The 16,086-nt window shown below is 48.2% G+C and overlaps 1 protein-coding gene across 6 annotated transcripts in view; it reads right to left on the reverse strand.

Annotated features, from left to right (window-relative positions):
* Positions 1 to 542: 542 nt before the first annotated feature.
* Positions 543 to 16,086, reverse strand: part of LOC144700077 (uncharacterized) — a 38,499-nt gene continuing 22,955 nt past the window's right edge. For 5 of the 6 annotated variants that reach the window (XM_078571469.1, XM_078571470.1, XM_078571466.1 and 2 more), the window contains 9 exons: positions 5,865 to 6,150; positions 5,496 to 5,563; positions 2,545 to 2,805; positions 2,186 to 2,261; positions 1,457 to 1,533; positions 1,304 to 1,353; positions 1,059 to 1,143; positions 880 to 978; positions 543 to 797 (listed from right to left, as the gene is read on the reverse strand). In XM_078571469.1, coding sequence (XP_078427595.1) covers positions 585 to 797; positions 880 to 978; positions 1,059 to 1,143; positions 1,304 to 1,353; positions 1,457 to 1,533; positions 2,186 to 2,261; positions 2,545 to 2,805; positions 5,496 to 5,563; positions 5,865 to 6,150 — 1,215 coding nt within the window. In that variant the 3' untranslated portion in view covers positions 543 to 584. The remainder of the gene's footprint in view (positions 798 to 879; positions 979 to 1,058; positions 1,144 to 1,303; positions 1,354 to 1,456; positions 1,534 to 2,185; positions 2,262 to 2,544; positions 2,806 to 5,495; positions 5,564 to 5,864; positions 6,151 to 16,086) is intronic. The other variant, XM_078571471.1, reaches the window with a different exon arrangement.

Raw genomic sequence — 16,086 nt, forward strand, 5'->3', positions numbered from 1 at the left:
TTTTGTCACTCTTTTGGTATTGTAAACATGAAAGTCGACCAATTTTCAAATGAGGACCAATGTTAGTGAAGACCAATGTTCTCTTCAATTGGAAAATCTATGAAGCAATAAAATGAGACTACAGATGTTCAATAAGTAAAACATTTCCCAAGAGTGACTTCAAGCGAAATACAATGTCAAGAAATTTCCTCTACGGATGAAATTATGGATGGGCATTTATGTTACTGATTAAAGATTACGGCGTTGACAACATGCATTAGATATTCAGAAGCTCACAGTTTGAATACATTGAGGATTTTGTACCTATTTCGGCAGTTGATTATAACAATTTCAACAGCTTGATGCCAAAGACAATGCTATTCATACAATACAGGAAAAATCAAAATACTGCACATGCGCTGCGATCTAATCAACAAAGCAACAAAAACAAAGAAACATTTCATTCCTTTTCTAGAAAGCTTGACACTAATAGGAGCAAGGGTATTCCAAAAAACAATCATGACTGAGAGAGAAATAATTTCTGATTGCAGATGGCACCATACTTGGCCTTTAAAAAATAACTTCTTAATGTAGATAAATAAGTGTCATACCGGGGCTTTCTTACAGAGCAAGGCTCGGTACATGGGCTTGCTCTGGGCAAGAACGTGGCGTTCCCAGTCTGACCTGACGCCAAACGGGTTCTCTCTCATCCATTCACCACTTTCATCCCCCTCCACTGCAAGCGGACCAATACCATGCGCCATGAAGTCTTCCTTCATCCTCCTTGCCACCTCTTCAACATCTGATTGTAAGAACACCTGCACAATCTCCCTCCAAATGGACCACAATTGTCAACCCAAGCACAAAAATCAATGAGTTTGACTTAAACAGATATTTCACCTTCCCATTCACTGCCAGCAGATCTGCAATCGCCTCGATGAGGATCCGCCTGACCATCCTCCATCGGTGATCTGGCTTGTTGAAATCCGGGTTTGGGCACTGGATCCAGAAACCAACATACCCTGTTATCGACCCGGGGACAAACGTTAGGTCATGAGAATTTGACAAGTATTTGTTACCTGTATTGAGACGAGGACCAGATCTCCAGGATAGCTTGACACGATGGATCGGAAGGTGGAGGCTGCATCTGCCGCAAGAAAATGCCTGATAGGAAATGCCTGATAAGATAATGCCTGATACCAAGTTTTTCATACCTCAAGAAAAATATATGAAAAATGAAAGGAAAGGATTTTTTTGAAAGAAAAATGTTCAAGTAATAAATTCCAATAGGTTTAAATAAAAGAAGCACGTAAAAAATGCTTACAGGTTCTTCATCCCACGACGGGAGACATCATCCAGACAGCGGATGATGAGCTGCAAAGAAAACATGAGGCGAGAATTTTAAGTCCAGCCAACACTAACTTTTTTTTGAAAAAACTGACACGGTAATTCATGTTTTGAAGGACAGATTACTTACTTTTTTATTCATTTCCAGTCCCAAAAAGTTCTCGCTTTGAAATCTTTCAGCCATACCAAAGAGAAACATGCCATTTCCTGTTTTAAAGCAGAGTTATAGAGGATAATTGGAGAAGTTAATACAAAGCTAACAGGACCCTAAAATCATGAGTTTCAACTGTCGGGTGATTCAGTCAAGAAGACCATTTGATGATGGACTGACCAACCTGATCAATCAGACCAATCCGGTCAGTCTCGTCAACCCATTACATAGAATGGGCTGATTGGTCTGATCCAGTGCTGCCACATGGCAAGCTCATTCATATCCCAAATCAGCAGTTTCTGAGGTTCAGATCAAGATAAATATTTCGGGCTGATAATATATCAAAACAATATCCAGGGATCAAGATCAATCATGATGGTGATCGATGGAAATTCTGTGAATAAAAACTTTTTAACGATCATAAAATTATTAATCTAGATCCCATTGATAGGCAAGTACAATATCTCTGATCGAAATAACTATTGATCACTGACCCCAAGTATCAAATGATTGGCGTTTGAGCCTTAAAATGTTTACTTTTGATAAACATTATGATAAATGTTTTCGTAATACTATAATAAATATTTCCATAAATGCTGAAAGCTATTTGAAACTATAAAATATTGAAACAGGAAGTATAAAGGCCACGTGAAATTTGAAACAGTCTGACGCCAAACTCTTCAATGGCCAGCGACAGTAAAATATTACCGCTTCCAACATCAACAACTAATGGTCCTGTAGGGTTCTTGAAGATAGACGACCAATCGACATCAAAGGGCAAAGCCTGAAAATAAAACCATTAAATAATCAGTTATGACGGAAACATGAAGCGAAGTTGGCAGGCCTCCATGAAAGAAAATACTGCCAAAAACCTAGAAAACAGATACATTTTGAATGTGGATATCACACTAAACTATAGAAAATAAACCGGCGTGGCAGCACAAATAAGGAAAAGTCAAGCGCTATAATCAGAAACTTCCTCAAAATTTTCTAAACGCGTATCAGAAAAATATATTGAAGTAAGAAAAATGCAACATTACAATTAAGATGGGCTATACGGCACATACTTTATCCAATGCTGCTACCCCAGGCAGAGTCCGGCCTTGGAGAAACTCCCATACCACGGATGCATGCTTAAAATGTTTGTACAACGATATTGAGCATGGCTGAACCCCAGGACTGAAGAGGGAGTTGTAAGCCGTGTTTCCAACAACTGATACATCACAGCCGGCGCTGCTTATCTTTTCAAGAATAACTGACAAGGTGGAGCCTGCTTCAACGCCCATCTCAGAAGCCTTAAACGTCATTGGACCAATCAAGAGAACTTTCTGAAAAACCAAGTAACTTCTGTTGTTTATTCATTCTTACATTACCATGTTTAGGTTCTGATAAGTTCTATGCAATGAAATACAAGAGGAAACACAAACACAGAGCAGATCGGTGCCCTGTTGACTAACGCCGTTGACCAAGAAGTTACTAAATAAAGTCCCGAGGGTATTTCCCTATAAATAAGACGGAGGTCCAGGTATGAAGCAGGGATTTTTCTTGAAAGTAACTCTGCAGTTACGTCGGGAGGCCGAAGCAGCTGGAGAGAGTTCGACAGCTTATCGGAGGGAGGAGCACGACTCATCGGGCCGCCCAAGAACTAGGAGTCACTAGAAGTCGGAAGATTCGAGAGGCATCCTCAAGATCTTGGCCGATCGCGGAGAAGCAGCCTCGGGGTGAGAGTATCCCGATCCGCGAAGATCTGATCGGAAGAGATCTAGAAGTTGTAATTTCGAATTCGGAAGACATTAGGGAAGAAATAATGAATTTCGAACATTGATACTTCTACTTGTATCAGGTTCCCATGATTTTTAAGTCAAAGATAGAGTTCTGTTATTTATTGATCCTTTGAGTACGCAGTAAAAGAAGAAAAACATGAAATACGAAACCATAGTAATATCTAGGGAAAAATTTTCATCTCGCCCAACAGGGGAACTTTGGTCAGTTCCCATTCTAATGTATTTTCTTTTAAACAGGCCTTAGGACGGCAGCTGAGAGGAGTACGAGATGTTGTGCTTCCATTCCCCTGTATCTTTCTGGCGACATTCATTCTGCCATCTCTCCTTCTTTTCGGTGATGTTCTTCCTGCCAGCCCCTCCCTCTTCTATCTCAGCAAAGATCCTACCTCTGTTCCTCCTCTCTCTCATGGGAACGATACCAAATCAAGGGCCACATAATATTCAAATGGTACATTGCGATAGGATCCCGATTGGGTTCATATCAGGAAGTCACTGGTCATATAGCTCAGATTAATAATAGAGCAACATTTGCAAGATCAAGCTACAGAAAGACGATAATTATTTTCTCAGCTCATAGAACCCGAACTAGAATGTTGAATGATAATGATGGAATTAAATATCCCACCACAAAAAAATAGCGAATTTGTTTACGTAATTTCTCTCTCCATCATACTGACACTAAATAATTCCTGTTCCATGAGATAAAAACTGAAAATATGGCCCTAACATTCAGTGATAATCATGAAGAGAACATAAAAGCCGTTTCTTGATCTAGTTTTATATGTGACTGGGCAAAGATATGATAAAACCAATAGCATGAAAAAAGCAATACGCACCTCAAACATCAAACACTGCGTATGAAAGATCCATCCATCATTGGATCATTTAGCAAATTTTCTCAAAATTTCCAATATTTCCAGTGTTGGAGGTTTCTACTCTGTTCACTTGCATTCTCCTCATCCAATTTTTCTTTTAAAGTTCTCCTCGTCCATTTTGCTACTCATATCGTCCTATATCCCTTTCCTAATCCATAACATTTCATGTAAAGGGGTGACCTAATGACTTACATCACATCAAGCGTATGAGATTCTTTAAGCATTGTGAAACTTGATTCAGCTGAAATGCTTCCACATTTCTCACGTCATGCCATGAAATTGAACAGGGTATAAGAAAAAACCTATGATAAAATGTCATGAACTAATATCGACATTTTTGTGCTGTAATCGTGCTGCCCTTGTTTCAAGATATTGGACAAAAATTAGGGGTTATGGTGTTTCCTTATAGTTGTCTCATCAGGCTTATACGAATCGCCAGTGCATGATCCAAAGGGCCCATAAACTAGTTATCAAACTAGTCAGGAATAGATGCCAGTTCTATTTTAACTTCTATCTCTCTAACCTTTGTATAATTTTTTTTGCGTTTCCCTCAATCATTAAACTAGGGAAGTGCAAACCACCATGTTTATGCTCGCTCTCTCATTCTCTCTCAATTTTCTCCACCATTTCAACAGGTACCCACTGATGCAAAATCTTAACAATCAAAGGTAAATTTTAACTTGACATAGGCCCTTGGCTTGACCTGGGCGTCACAATCGTTCTTGTCAAGATTCAAGCGCCTATCGCTTTGCTAGAAGCTACAGTTTAGAGCAAGGCTGCTACTTTTCCTTTAAAAAATTTCACAGCAAGGTGTTTTCTTCAACATTCCCCCTCAACACTTGCCTGTAAGGATCTATGTGTTGTGCCTAGGATTCAAAGCTTCAACCTGCGCTCTGTTAGCCTGCTAAGATTCAACCACCATTCCCTGAGCTAAAAGCTATAGCATACATCAAGGGGACAACTTTTCCTCTTGAAATTTTTTTGGAGGGGTTTTACCTTCAACGGTTCTACTGCTTCCCTACATTTTAACTTCTTGCTCACTTACATTTTAGATGGCAAAGTCTCACAGAAACAGATTAATTGCGCTTCTGCTCTATCTCTCCCTCGCTTAAATTTTTTATGTTACTATGTTTATACATCCAAGGGTATCTTATGATAATCATAAATTAAAATGCAGTGGAACAATAATAAACACGAACAGTAACATCATCTAATGTCGACATCACAATGGATGATGACATCTGGGAAAAATTATGGATTCAAAGGTTCCGGACAGGCAAAAGATGCCAAACTTTAGGCATAGGAAACAAAGCATAATAGGCACCAAGCTTCGGAGAAAGTAAAAGTGTACTATGCAACCTTGCAATTCAAAAGCCTTGAAGAAATATTCTGCCAAGAGACTGGTCCAACATCAACGGGCATCCAGCCTAAAGACAGGAATGTACGAAATTAGAAAAGTAAATTTGATTTAGGAAAGCGGATGCTTGGTCATACTAAGGAGAATATATATTTGAAAATTGTTTTTATCTATTGTAGAAAAATAAGATTCTTCCATGTGAATAAATTGAAAGTAAAGATATATCCAATACAAGATAAATCAAAAGAACGAGAAAAAAACGTCCTTTTTATCAGGGTCGAACAACCCTTCTTAGATAACGAAATATTTTACTTAAAAAATTCGGTCAGTTAAAACTCAGAATATTGACAAAATCAAAGATCTTTGGGTACCTGGCTGGATACTATCACAGGGAAAGACTTTCATCATTTCAGGATTTTTATCATTCACGCATACAAAATCATCAGGAAACGAAATATTTGCACCGCTCTTTTTCGCAACCTGAATCAAGTCACATGCTTCATCGGCGGCATCACTCTCGACCAAACAGAGGGGAACTGCTACTCCAGAGGCATGCATTATGGTGAGAGACGATTTACCAATAAATATAATTCCATTGCACATTTTAGAAAGATTTCTAAGGACTTTCCATTTGCTAAGAAGATCTTTGCCTCCAACCTGCAAAAATATGAGAGCCAATCATTCATCAGACAACAAAAAATGAAGAATCACAGCGCGAACTGGAACTAAAACAGAATTGACCTCAAGGATGACCGAGTTGTAATTTGATAATAGATTTATTCTCTATTTGAGAAGCAAAAGCTAAAATATGAATAAAATATTTTTGCACAATCCCATGAAGGCCATGGGAGGACCACATACTTTAAATTTGACAAGTCATGGCTACGAGAAAGGGGCTTCAAAGAGGAGGTAAAGGACATATGGCGGACACATTCGGAGCAGGAGCCAGGGGCGAGCAGATTGGCATCCCGCATTGAGGTGTTGAGAGATCACTTGAAAAGCTACAGAAGGAGGATAAGGGAGGCAAGATGTAAAGTGCGAGCCGAGGCCCTCACAAGAATTAGAGAATTGGATGAGTTGGAGGATGCTCGGACACTAATGGTTGTGGAGATTCTGGAGCGAAAGCAGTGGAGATGTGTGGTGGCAGAGGAGGATAGGAAGGAGGAAATGGATTGGAGACAAAGATCCCTGTGGCTAAAGGAGGGGGATGCAAACACGAGGTTTTTCCACCTTGCAGCAAATGGCCGACAAAGAGTGAATCAGATATTATCAGTGCAGGTCGGATCGCAAAGGGTTAAAGGGTCATAGGCAGTGGGTCGAGCAATGGCGGAGCATTTTCGTTCGATGTCTTGACGGGGGGGTCGGAACAGTTGGCGGTGGACGGGACAAGGGGCGTATCAGCTAACGCAAGGGCAGAGAGATGGTTTGGTGCGGCCTTTCGATATGGAGGAGGTTCGGGCCGCTATGGCAGGGCTGAATGGAGAAGGCGCCCCAGGACCGGACGGCATACCGGTGTTTTTCTACAAAGAATTCTGGAGTGAGGTCAAAGAGGATGTGTTTGCCACATTGGGGGAGCTCAGGAACCCTCAAGCTAATATGGAAAGGATAAACAAATCCTTCTTATTCTTACTACCGAAACGGCAAGGAGCAGAGAATGTAGGCGACTACGGGCCCATATCATTATCCAACTCAATATATCTTATTGTGGCAAAGGTACTGGCTAATCGCCTACAAGGGGTCCTTGGGGACTTGGTTGGCCCGTGTCAGTCTGCTTTTGTTCCGGGGAGACAGCTTGTTGACTGTGCAGTCCTAGCAGGGGAGATTATTGCTTCGTGGAAGAGGAATGGTACCAAGGGTTTCATGTGGAAGGTTGATTTTGCGAAGGCATATGATTCTTTGGATTGGCGGTTATTGTTAGTGAGATAGTCAGCCTTATGGGCTAATGGGCCCTATTCTATAAGCCCATTAGCCCTCTTATCATTCTCTCCCTCCTAGGGTATATGTATACCCAGCCATGTACTCTATTGAGTTATGTCATTATCTTCTTCCTTCCTCTCTTGACATGGTATCAGAGCTCCAGAGCTCTTCCATCTAGGGTTTGACATCACCCTCTCGCTGTCTAGCGAACCCGGAGCGTGACCAACGGATCAGCCACAGCGCGAGCTGTAGCCAGCCCACGGAGCTTCCGGAGAACCAGCCGCAGCCGCAGCCCTAGCCGGAACCGCAGCCGCAGCCGAGTGCCAGCCACAGCCGCGCGCCAGCCACAGCCACGCATAGCCGCAGCCGCAACCGCGCACAGCCGCAGCCGCGCACAGCCGCAGCCGCTGCCGCGCGCCAGCCACAGCCGCGCACAGCCGCAGCCGCAACCGCGCTCAGCCGCAGCCACGCACCGCCGCAGCCGCAGCCGCGCGCCAACCACAGCCGCGCACAGTCGCAGTCGCAACCGCGCACAGCCGCAGCCGCAACCGCGCACAGCCGCAGCCGCGCACAGCCGCAGCCGCAGCCGCGCGCCAGCCCAAGTCGTGCGCAGCCGCAGCCAGCTGCCTCAGCCGCCGCCGAAGCAGCAGCAGAAGCCGCAGCAGCCGCCGAAGCAGCCGCCGCAGCCGCAGCCGCAGCTTGCAGCCGCAGCCGCAGCACGGGCCGCAACCTCAGTCACAACAGCCGTCTCCGTAGAGACCACGGCTCTGATGTCGGAGGAACTTTACTCCACGGGCCAGAAGCGTCAACCGGCCGTCCCAGATGATGGCTTCACCGATGCAGACTTTCAACGAGAACCCTTGTCACACAAGGTTACTCATTCTCTGCCGGCGGTTCCCGACACGACGTGTCTCCAGGGCCCGAATTTGTTACAGTGGCGTCACTTTGTCGAGACTACTCTCAAGGCTCGCCAACTGTTCAAGCATTGCATACAAGCCCCGCCTCCATCGACCCATCCACACTATGCGGCGTGGGAAGCCGAGGAACACTTCGTCCTTGGATGGCTCTACACGACCTCCCTGGCACCCTCGTTCTGTGAAAGGTTCCCTCGCTGCGCCACCGTGAAGGGTTTTTGGAACCAGGCCAACAAATTTTGCGGCCGCGAAGGGGACAACTGGCGCCTCTTTATGCTCGTTGCTAAAGCCAACAACTTTCGCCAAGGCGCACTGTCCATCTCGGACTATGCGCTGGAACACAAGAAGCTGTGGGATGAGGTGGACTACTACTTGCCGACGGATGATCCGACGTGCAAGTCATTCCAGAACACTCTTCGCCTACGCCTCTTGGGGTTTCTTTATGGCCTAAACAAGGAGTATGACGACACTCGGCGCCATGCCCGCCATCGCAAGGAAGGCCTTCCTACCATTGATGACTTGGTGAAGGAACTCCAGGAAGAGGAGAGTCATTTTCATGTCATTGGCACTCTCTCCTCGGAGGCAGCTCGTGACTCGACTGCCCTCCTCCCCCAGCCTCCCTCGCCCGCTCCTGCTCCCCCCGCGGAGGCGGCCCCCTCCGGGCTGATTTGCTCCTACTGCAACAAGCCTGGACATCTCCGCAAGTGGTGCAAGAAGCGTCAGTACGACGACCGGAAAAAGGAGGCTACCGAAGGGAAAGCTATAGTTGCCTCCTCCTCTACCTCTTCTATCAGCCCGGCGACTATTGAGCAGCTCCAAGCCGACTTGGCCCGTCTCCGTGACCAAGTGGCTACTATGCAGACTCAGACTCAGTCGACGGCACATTTTGGTGGATTTGGTGCGTTCTCTCTCCCTCAGTCTGAACAGTGGTATAGTGGTACGGCTTCTTACTCGCCTCTCGTATCGGATACGAGTTGGGTTCTTGATTCGGGGGCAACCGAACACATGACCCCGTTCAATGACCGGTTTGTATCCTACGAAAGGCATAGTGGGGACCGTACAGTTCTTACAGCCGGTGGTGGACGGTTGCGTGTTGCTGGAATTGGGGCAGTGTTTGTAGACGGCCTCGGAGTGGTCAGCAATGTTCTTCATGTCCCCGCCCTGCGAGCTATACTTATGTCTCCTCAGCGTTTGGTTGACAGTTTGTCATGTTCTTTTCACCTACAGCCTGACGGGATGTTTCTATCTGACAAGGTGGGTCGGACTACACCGATTAGGCGGGAGAACGGGTTGCTGTTGTTGGACGATGGGGGGCGCTCTCGGTGCTTCCTGCTTCACCGCCAACTCCGACCGGCGGATGTGCAGTGTATGGGACGTCTCCAGTTGGCTCACCAACGGCTGGGTCACCCGCCATTTTCAGTTTTACAGCGTCTCTTTCCTTCGATGTGTACTGGATTGGACCTTCAGACTATCGTGTGTGATGCCTGTCAACTGGCGAAGCACCGTCGTTCATCTTTCTCTCCGTCCACCTCACACTCCTCCACTCCATTATTTCGCATCCATAGTGATGTTTGGGGACCCGCCCCGCAGGCTAGCCTAAAGGGCCACCGATACTTTTAGATCTTTGTTGACGAGGCCACCCGCTACACATGGGTCTACTTGTTGACTGCCAAATCTGAGGTTGCTCCGACGGTCCGTCACTTCTGCACCATGGTTCGTACTCAGTTTGGCCGAGGTATTCAGCGCTTCCGCTCCGATAACGCCCAATACTTCGTCAACACCGAGCTGGCCACGTACTTTGCTGACCATGGGATTCTCCACGAGTCCTCTTGTGTGGCCACCCCGGAACAGAACGGTATGGCAGAACGTCGGATCGGGTATGTCACGTCGACCGCCCGTACCCTTCTACTGAACTATTCTGTTCCGTGGGCGTATTGGGGCGAGGCGGTCTTAACGAGTACCCATCTCGTAAACCGTCTCCCCTCCCAGCCCCTCGGGTTTGTCAGCCCACTGGATTGTCTCTCCACGGCGTTCCCCCATCTCTCACTGTGGACTGGACTCCTCCCTCGCATCTTCGGGTGCACGGCGTACGTCCACGATACGGCTCCCACTGCCTGGCTTCGATGCTCGAGCTCTCCGGTGCGTCTTCGTCGGGTACGCTTCTCTCCAGAAAGGTTACCGTTGCTACCACCCTCCGTCTCGGAGATTTTTCATCTCGGCAAACGTCACCTTTGCCGAGCATGAGTCTTACTTCGGTGATTCTACCTCGCCACGCCTTCCGCTGGTTGAGGCGTCTTCGACTCCTTCCTTGGAACCCTTTCCATTTGTGGGACCCATTCCTCCACCGTCGTCGTCCCCAGCCACCTTCTCTCCCTTGCCTCCTACCGTCTCACCTCCCGGTGCACCGTATCCTCCCCCTAGTGCACCTCCTAACCCCGAGAAGTCCATCTCTCACCCCGGGGAGCTACCTCCTACTCTTGGTGCACCGTATCCTTCTCCTAGTGCACCACCTTCCCCCGGGGAGCCTCCCCCTACCCCCGGGGAGCTATCTTCTTCTCCCTCCTTTGCTTCTGCTCCTCCGTCGGACGATGCGTCACCCTCGTCTACTGATGATGATGCTCAGTTGGGATGGCCTATCGCCCTTCGGAAAGGGGTTCGTCAGTGCGCTCGCACACCTCTCTACCCCTTATCTCACTATCTCTCTTTTGATCAGCTAAGCCCTTCCTACCGGTCCTTTCTTTCTCACATCGAGTCGCATCCCCTCCCTCGTCGCCTATCCAATGCTCTTGCTTCTCCTCATTGGAAAGCGGCGATGGATGAGGAGATGCAGTCCTTGCTCAAGAACCACACTTGGGAAGTCGTCCCACTTCCTCCTGGCAAGAGGGCGGTGGATTGCAAGTGCATTCATGCCAAGAAGCATCATGCTGATGGTACTCTCGAGCGCCTCAAGTCTCGACTTGTGGCTCGGGGGTTTACTCAGTCGTATGGCGTGGACTACTTCGAGACCTTCTCTCCTGTGGCGAAGATGGAAACAGTCCGTCTCCTCTTGGCGCTTGCGGCTCATTCCGACTGGCCGATACGACAGTTTGATGTGAAGAATGCTTTTCTCCACGGTGACTTGACGGAGGAGGTGTACATGCAGCCACCTCCCGGGTATACCCTTGGCCCCCCGGGCACCGTTTCCCGGCTGCGGAAGTCTCTCTATGGACTGAAACAGTCATCGCAGATGTGGTTCGGTCGGTTCTCTTCGGTCATGAAGACCGAGGGCTACACTCAGAGCAATGGGGATGCCTCCCTATTCTTCCGTCACAGTTCCGCGGGTGTCTCCATCTTGACCGTGTACGTCGACGACATCCTCATCACGGGGTCCGATTCTGCAGAGGCCGGCCGCCTCAGCTCTGCGTTGACCAAGGAGTTCGAAATCAAGGCCCTCGGGCTTCTTCGCTACTTCCTCGGCCTTGAGGTGGCCTACTCCCCCCGGGGGATCTTTGTGTCACAGCAGAAGTATGCCGTTGACCTACTGGCCTTGACCGGAATGACTGAGTGTGCACCGGTTACTACTCCCATCGACCCTAACGTCAAGTTGGGTAAGGGGGAGGACTCAGCACCGGTGAACGCATATCAGTACCAGCAGGTGGTGGGGAAACTCCTGTACTTGACACACACCCGCCCCGACATCAGTTTCGCCGTCAACCTCCTCAGTCAGTTCATGCACTCTCCGCGGGAGATCCATCGTCAGGCGGCCAACCGGGTACTTGCGTACCTAAAGGGCTGCCCCGGGAAGGGCTTGTTCTTTCCTCGGAGTATGGAGCGGACCGTGAAGGTGTACACTGATGCGGACTTTGCCGGCTCAGTTGTAGACTGTCGTTCCACCACGGGGTACTGCACTTTTGTCTTCGGCAGTCTTGTCAGTTGGAAGAGCAGCAAGCAGGACAAAGTGTCCCGCTCCAGTGCTGAAGCCAAATACCGGGCACTTGCCAATGGGGCCTCTGAAGGCCAGTGGATATACGGAATTCTCCATGACCTTCGTGTGGAGTATTCCGGCCCGATCCACTTCTACTGCGACAACAAGTCGGCCATCGCCTTGGCAAAGAACCCTGGCCAACAGGGACGAATCAAGCATATGGAACTCCACCGCTACTTCTTCAAGGAGCGCGTGGACGAGGGCATCTTTGACTTGGAATTTGTTCCATCCGCTGATCAAGCTGCTGATGTCCTTACCAAAGGACTATCTCGACCTCTCCTGCAACGTGCAGTGTCCAAGCTCGGCATGGATGACATCCATACTTCGCTTGCGGGGGGGTGTTAGTGAGATAGTCAGCCTTATGGGCTAATGGGCCCTATTCTATAAGCCCATTAACCCTCTTATCATTCTCTCCCTCCTAGGGTATATGTATACCCAGCCATGTACTCTATTGAGTTATGTCAGTTCCTATGGGCAGCGTTACGAAGAAGAGGTTTCCCGGAGGAATGGATCAAATGGGTAAAGCGATGTGTGACGTCTCAGTCGTTTGTGTGTTGGTTAATGGACGCCCAGAAGGGGGATGGATCAGACCACAGAGACGAGTCCGACAAGGGTGTCCACTAGCGCCGATGCTTTTTGTGCTGGCAGCTGATGTTCTAGCTATAAGTACGTCTTTGGTATGTGGAAGGGGATGTATTAAAGGCTTTCAGACGCCAAGCCAGCCAATGGAAATCCCTCTGCTACAATATGCCGATGATACACTGTTCTTCATTGAGGGATCGGTAGAAGAGGCCAAGAATTTGGCGGCACTCTTGCGGGTGTTCGCAGATTGTTCGGGACTGCAGATCAACAGAGGAAAATCAGAATTTGTGGGTTTCGGCCTCTCGACGGAGGAGGAGACCCAGTGTGCCAGTGCGCTTGAAACGCCGGTGGGTTCATTGCCTATGAGATACCTGGGTCTTCCCCTATCCGTTGATAGCCTACAACAAGCAGACTGGCAACTAGTGGTGGAGAAGGTGGAGAGACGGTTGGAGGGGTGGAAGCAAAGAGTCTTGTCGCGAGGTGGGAGACTAGTGCTGCTGCGATCGGTATTATCAGCAATTCCAACTTTTTATCTATCCGTGTTTAAAATCCCGGTGGGGGTTGAGAAACGATTGAGCAGGATCATGCGAAGATTCTTCTGGAAGGGGGTAAATGTGGGAGAACGACGTGGCATGGCGCTGGTTTCATGGAATGACATCTGCACGCCAACTAAACAAGGGGGACTTGGGGTGCCTGACCTAAATACACTAAATGTGGCATTATTGACGAAATGGGTTCGGCAAATTGTGGGACCGGAGGAGGATTTGATTAGGGAGGTGGTGAGGGACGGATACGGATCCAATTTGGATTGGGAGAAGCTGGTGCGAAATGTGAGAGGGGAGTCGGCGTTTTGGAGAGGGCTGAGGAAGGTATGGCCAGTAGTTAAGGAGTTTTTCAGGGCCCAAGTGGGGAATGGCGCTGGCTTCAGGTTTTGGACGGACAATTGGACGTCGCATGGACGACTTTGTGATCTGTTTCCTCGTCTGTACTCCCTTGCATGTCACCGGCAGGCCTATGTGAAAGAGTGCTGGGGTGGAGTGTGTTGTCCAACGTTTGCGGCCATGTTATCTAACCAACGGGTGGAGGACTTCTTAAGCCTTCAGCAAGCTCTGAGCAACTGGAGGCCAATGGAGGGGACGACAGATGGGTGGATATGGGCATCGGGCCCGTTCTCCAGCCGAGGTGTTTACCAGATTTTGAGAACACACCACTACGAGGACCTAATCATCTTAGAGGCATGTCGCTCAATCTGGAGGCAACAGATTCCCCTAAAGGTTAGGGTGTTTGGTTGGATGCTCGCCACGAAGCGAACAATGACCCGTGCGAGACGGCGAAGGTTCTTTCCGGCTGAGTCTTCAATATGTCTTGTGTGTATGGAGGAGGACGAGGAGTGCGAGCACCTGTTCTTCCAATGTCGGCTTGCTCGGGCGCTATGGGCTAGCCAGGGGCTGGCAGAGGTTACGTTGAGTTCCCAGCTTTGGGCCACACTGCTGCGGCGCAAGAAGGGGAATGACAAGGAGCGGGGGTTGAAATTCGCGGTGCTGTGGGCAATATGGTCTCACCGCAACGAGGTCGTTTTCAAGGGGGCGGCAGTGTCAGTGGAAAGGGCAAAAAATGATGTAGAGAGACTGGTTTTTTGTTGGTTTGGTCCTGGATGGGCTTTTGCTTTTTGGCTTAGACCCATCCACGTCCACATGTACAGAGGGTCACCAAGCTGGGTGATCTTATATATCATTCAAAAAAAAAAAAAAAACAATGGAAAAAAATATATTTGTATTTAATTACGGTAAAAAAAGAAAATTCACTGTTGTAAATCTTGAATTTAAGACCGACAGAAATAAATTGTAGACCACTTCGGAAAACCTCTGATCGTGAAGTCGTGGGGGACACAAGGGGTGGGAGAAGCACTAGCAGATAACTTCAGAAAAGTCACTAAGCGGGGGGCTCGCAACCAGTAAAGATGGGAAGATAGAAGCGTATCTCGGTTATCACAAGCACAACAAGCTGAGCTAGTGAAGCATTTCTTCGTGGAAGAGGTACGAAATGCGATCCAAGGTTTGAATGGAGAAGGAACCCCAGGCCCTGATGGACTCCCAATCTTCTTCTTCAGCGAATTCTGGGACGTTGTAGGCTCAGACGTGATGGATACATTGGAGGAGTTCCGGATGGGTAGCCTTGGCATGGAAAGACTGAATCGGTCACATTTATTTCTGTTGCCCAAGTGCTTGGGAGCGGTGAATGTGGGCGACTTCCGACCCATTGCTCTCTCGAATTCTATCTATCTCATCATCGCCAAGGTGTTGGCTAACCAGTTGAGAGGGGTGATTGGGGGCCTAATCGAACCCTTTCAATTGGCCTTCAGTCCAGGAAGACAATTGCAAGACGGTGCGGTGGTGGCGGGGGAGATCATTTCAGGTTGGAGAAGAAACGGGACGAAGGGCTTTATTTGGATGGTGGATTTTGCAAAAGCCTATAATTCACTCGATTGGAGGTTTCTATGGTCCGTCATGAGAAAGCGAGGATTTCCCGAGGACTGGGTGGCCTGGGTGCGATGTTGCGTTACGTCCCACTCTTTCTCAGTCTTGGTCAATGGTTGGGTAGAAGGAGGATGGATCCGACCGCAGAGAGGAGTCAGACAAGGTTGCCCATTAGCCCCATTGTTGTTTCTCCTTGCAGTAGACACTTTGGCCACATGTACCCTTAAGGCGTGCGAACACAGCTTACTACGCGGTTTTCACACGGCGAGCTACCCTAGGAGTATTCCACTACTCCAATATGCGGATGACACAACATTCTTCATGGAAGGAGCTGCGACAGAAGTTCACATCATATCATCCCTGTTAGAATTATTAGCTGATTTCTCGGGGCTACATCTCAACAGAGAAAAGTCAGCCTTTGTGGGTTTCGGCCTGTCGTTGGAGGAGGAGATCCAATGCGCTACTGCGCTAGGCACACCCCGAGGTTCGCGACCAATGAAGTATTTGGGTCTTCCACTGACAGGGAGACGCATCCTAGCTGCAGACTGGCAGCCAGTGATTGACAAGGTGGAGCGCAGGTTGGAGGGCTGGCAGAACAAGATGTTATCACGAGGGGGTTGCCTGGTACTTCTGAGGTCAGTGCCCTCAGCGATCCCTATATTCTACCTATCGGTATATAAAGCACCGGCAGTTGTGACAAAGCGGCTAGAGGGATTAATGAGGCGGTTCTTTTGGGGAG

The sequence above is a fragment of the Wolffia australiana genome, chromosome 2, assembly GCF_029677425.1.
Source record: "Wolffia australiana isolate 7733 chromosome 2, ASM2967742v1".
Classification (NCBI taxonomy): domain Eukaryota; kingdom Viridiplantae; phylum Streptophyta; class Magnoliopsida; order Alismatales; family Araceae; genus Wolffia; species Wolffia australiana.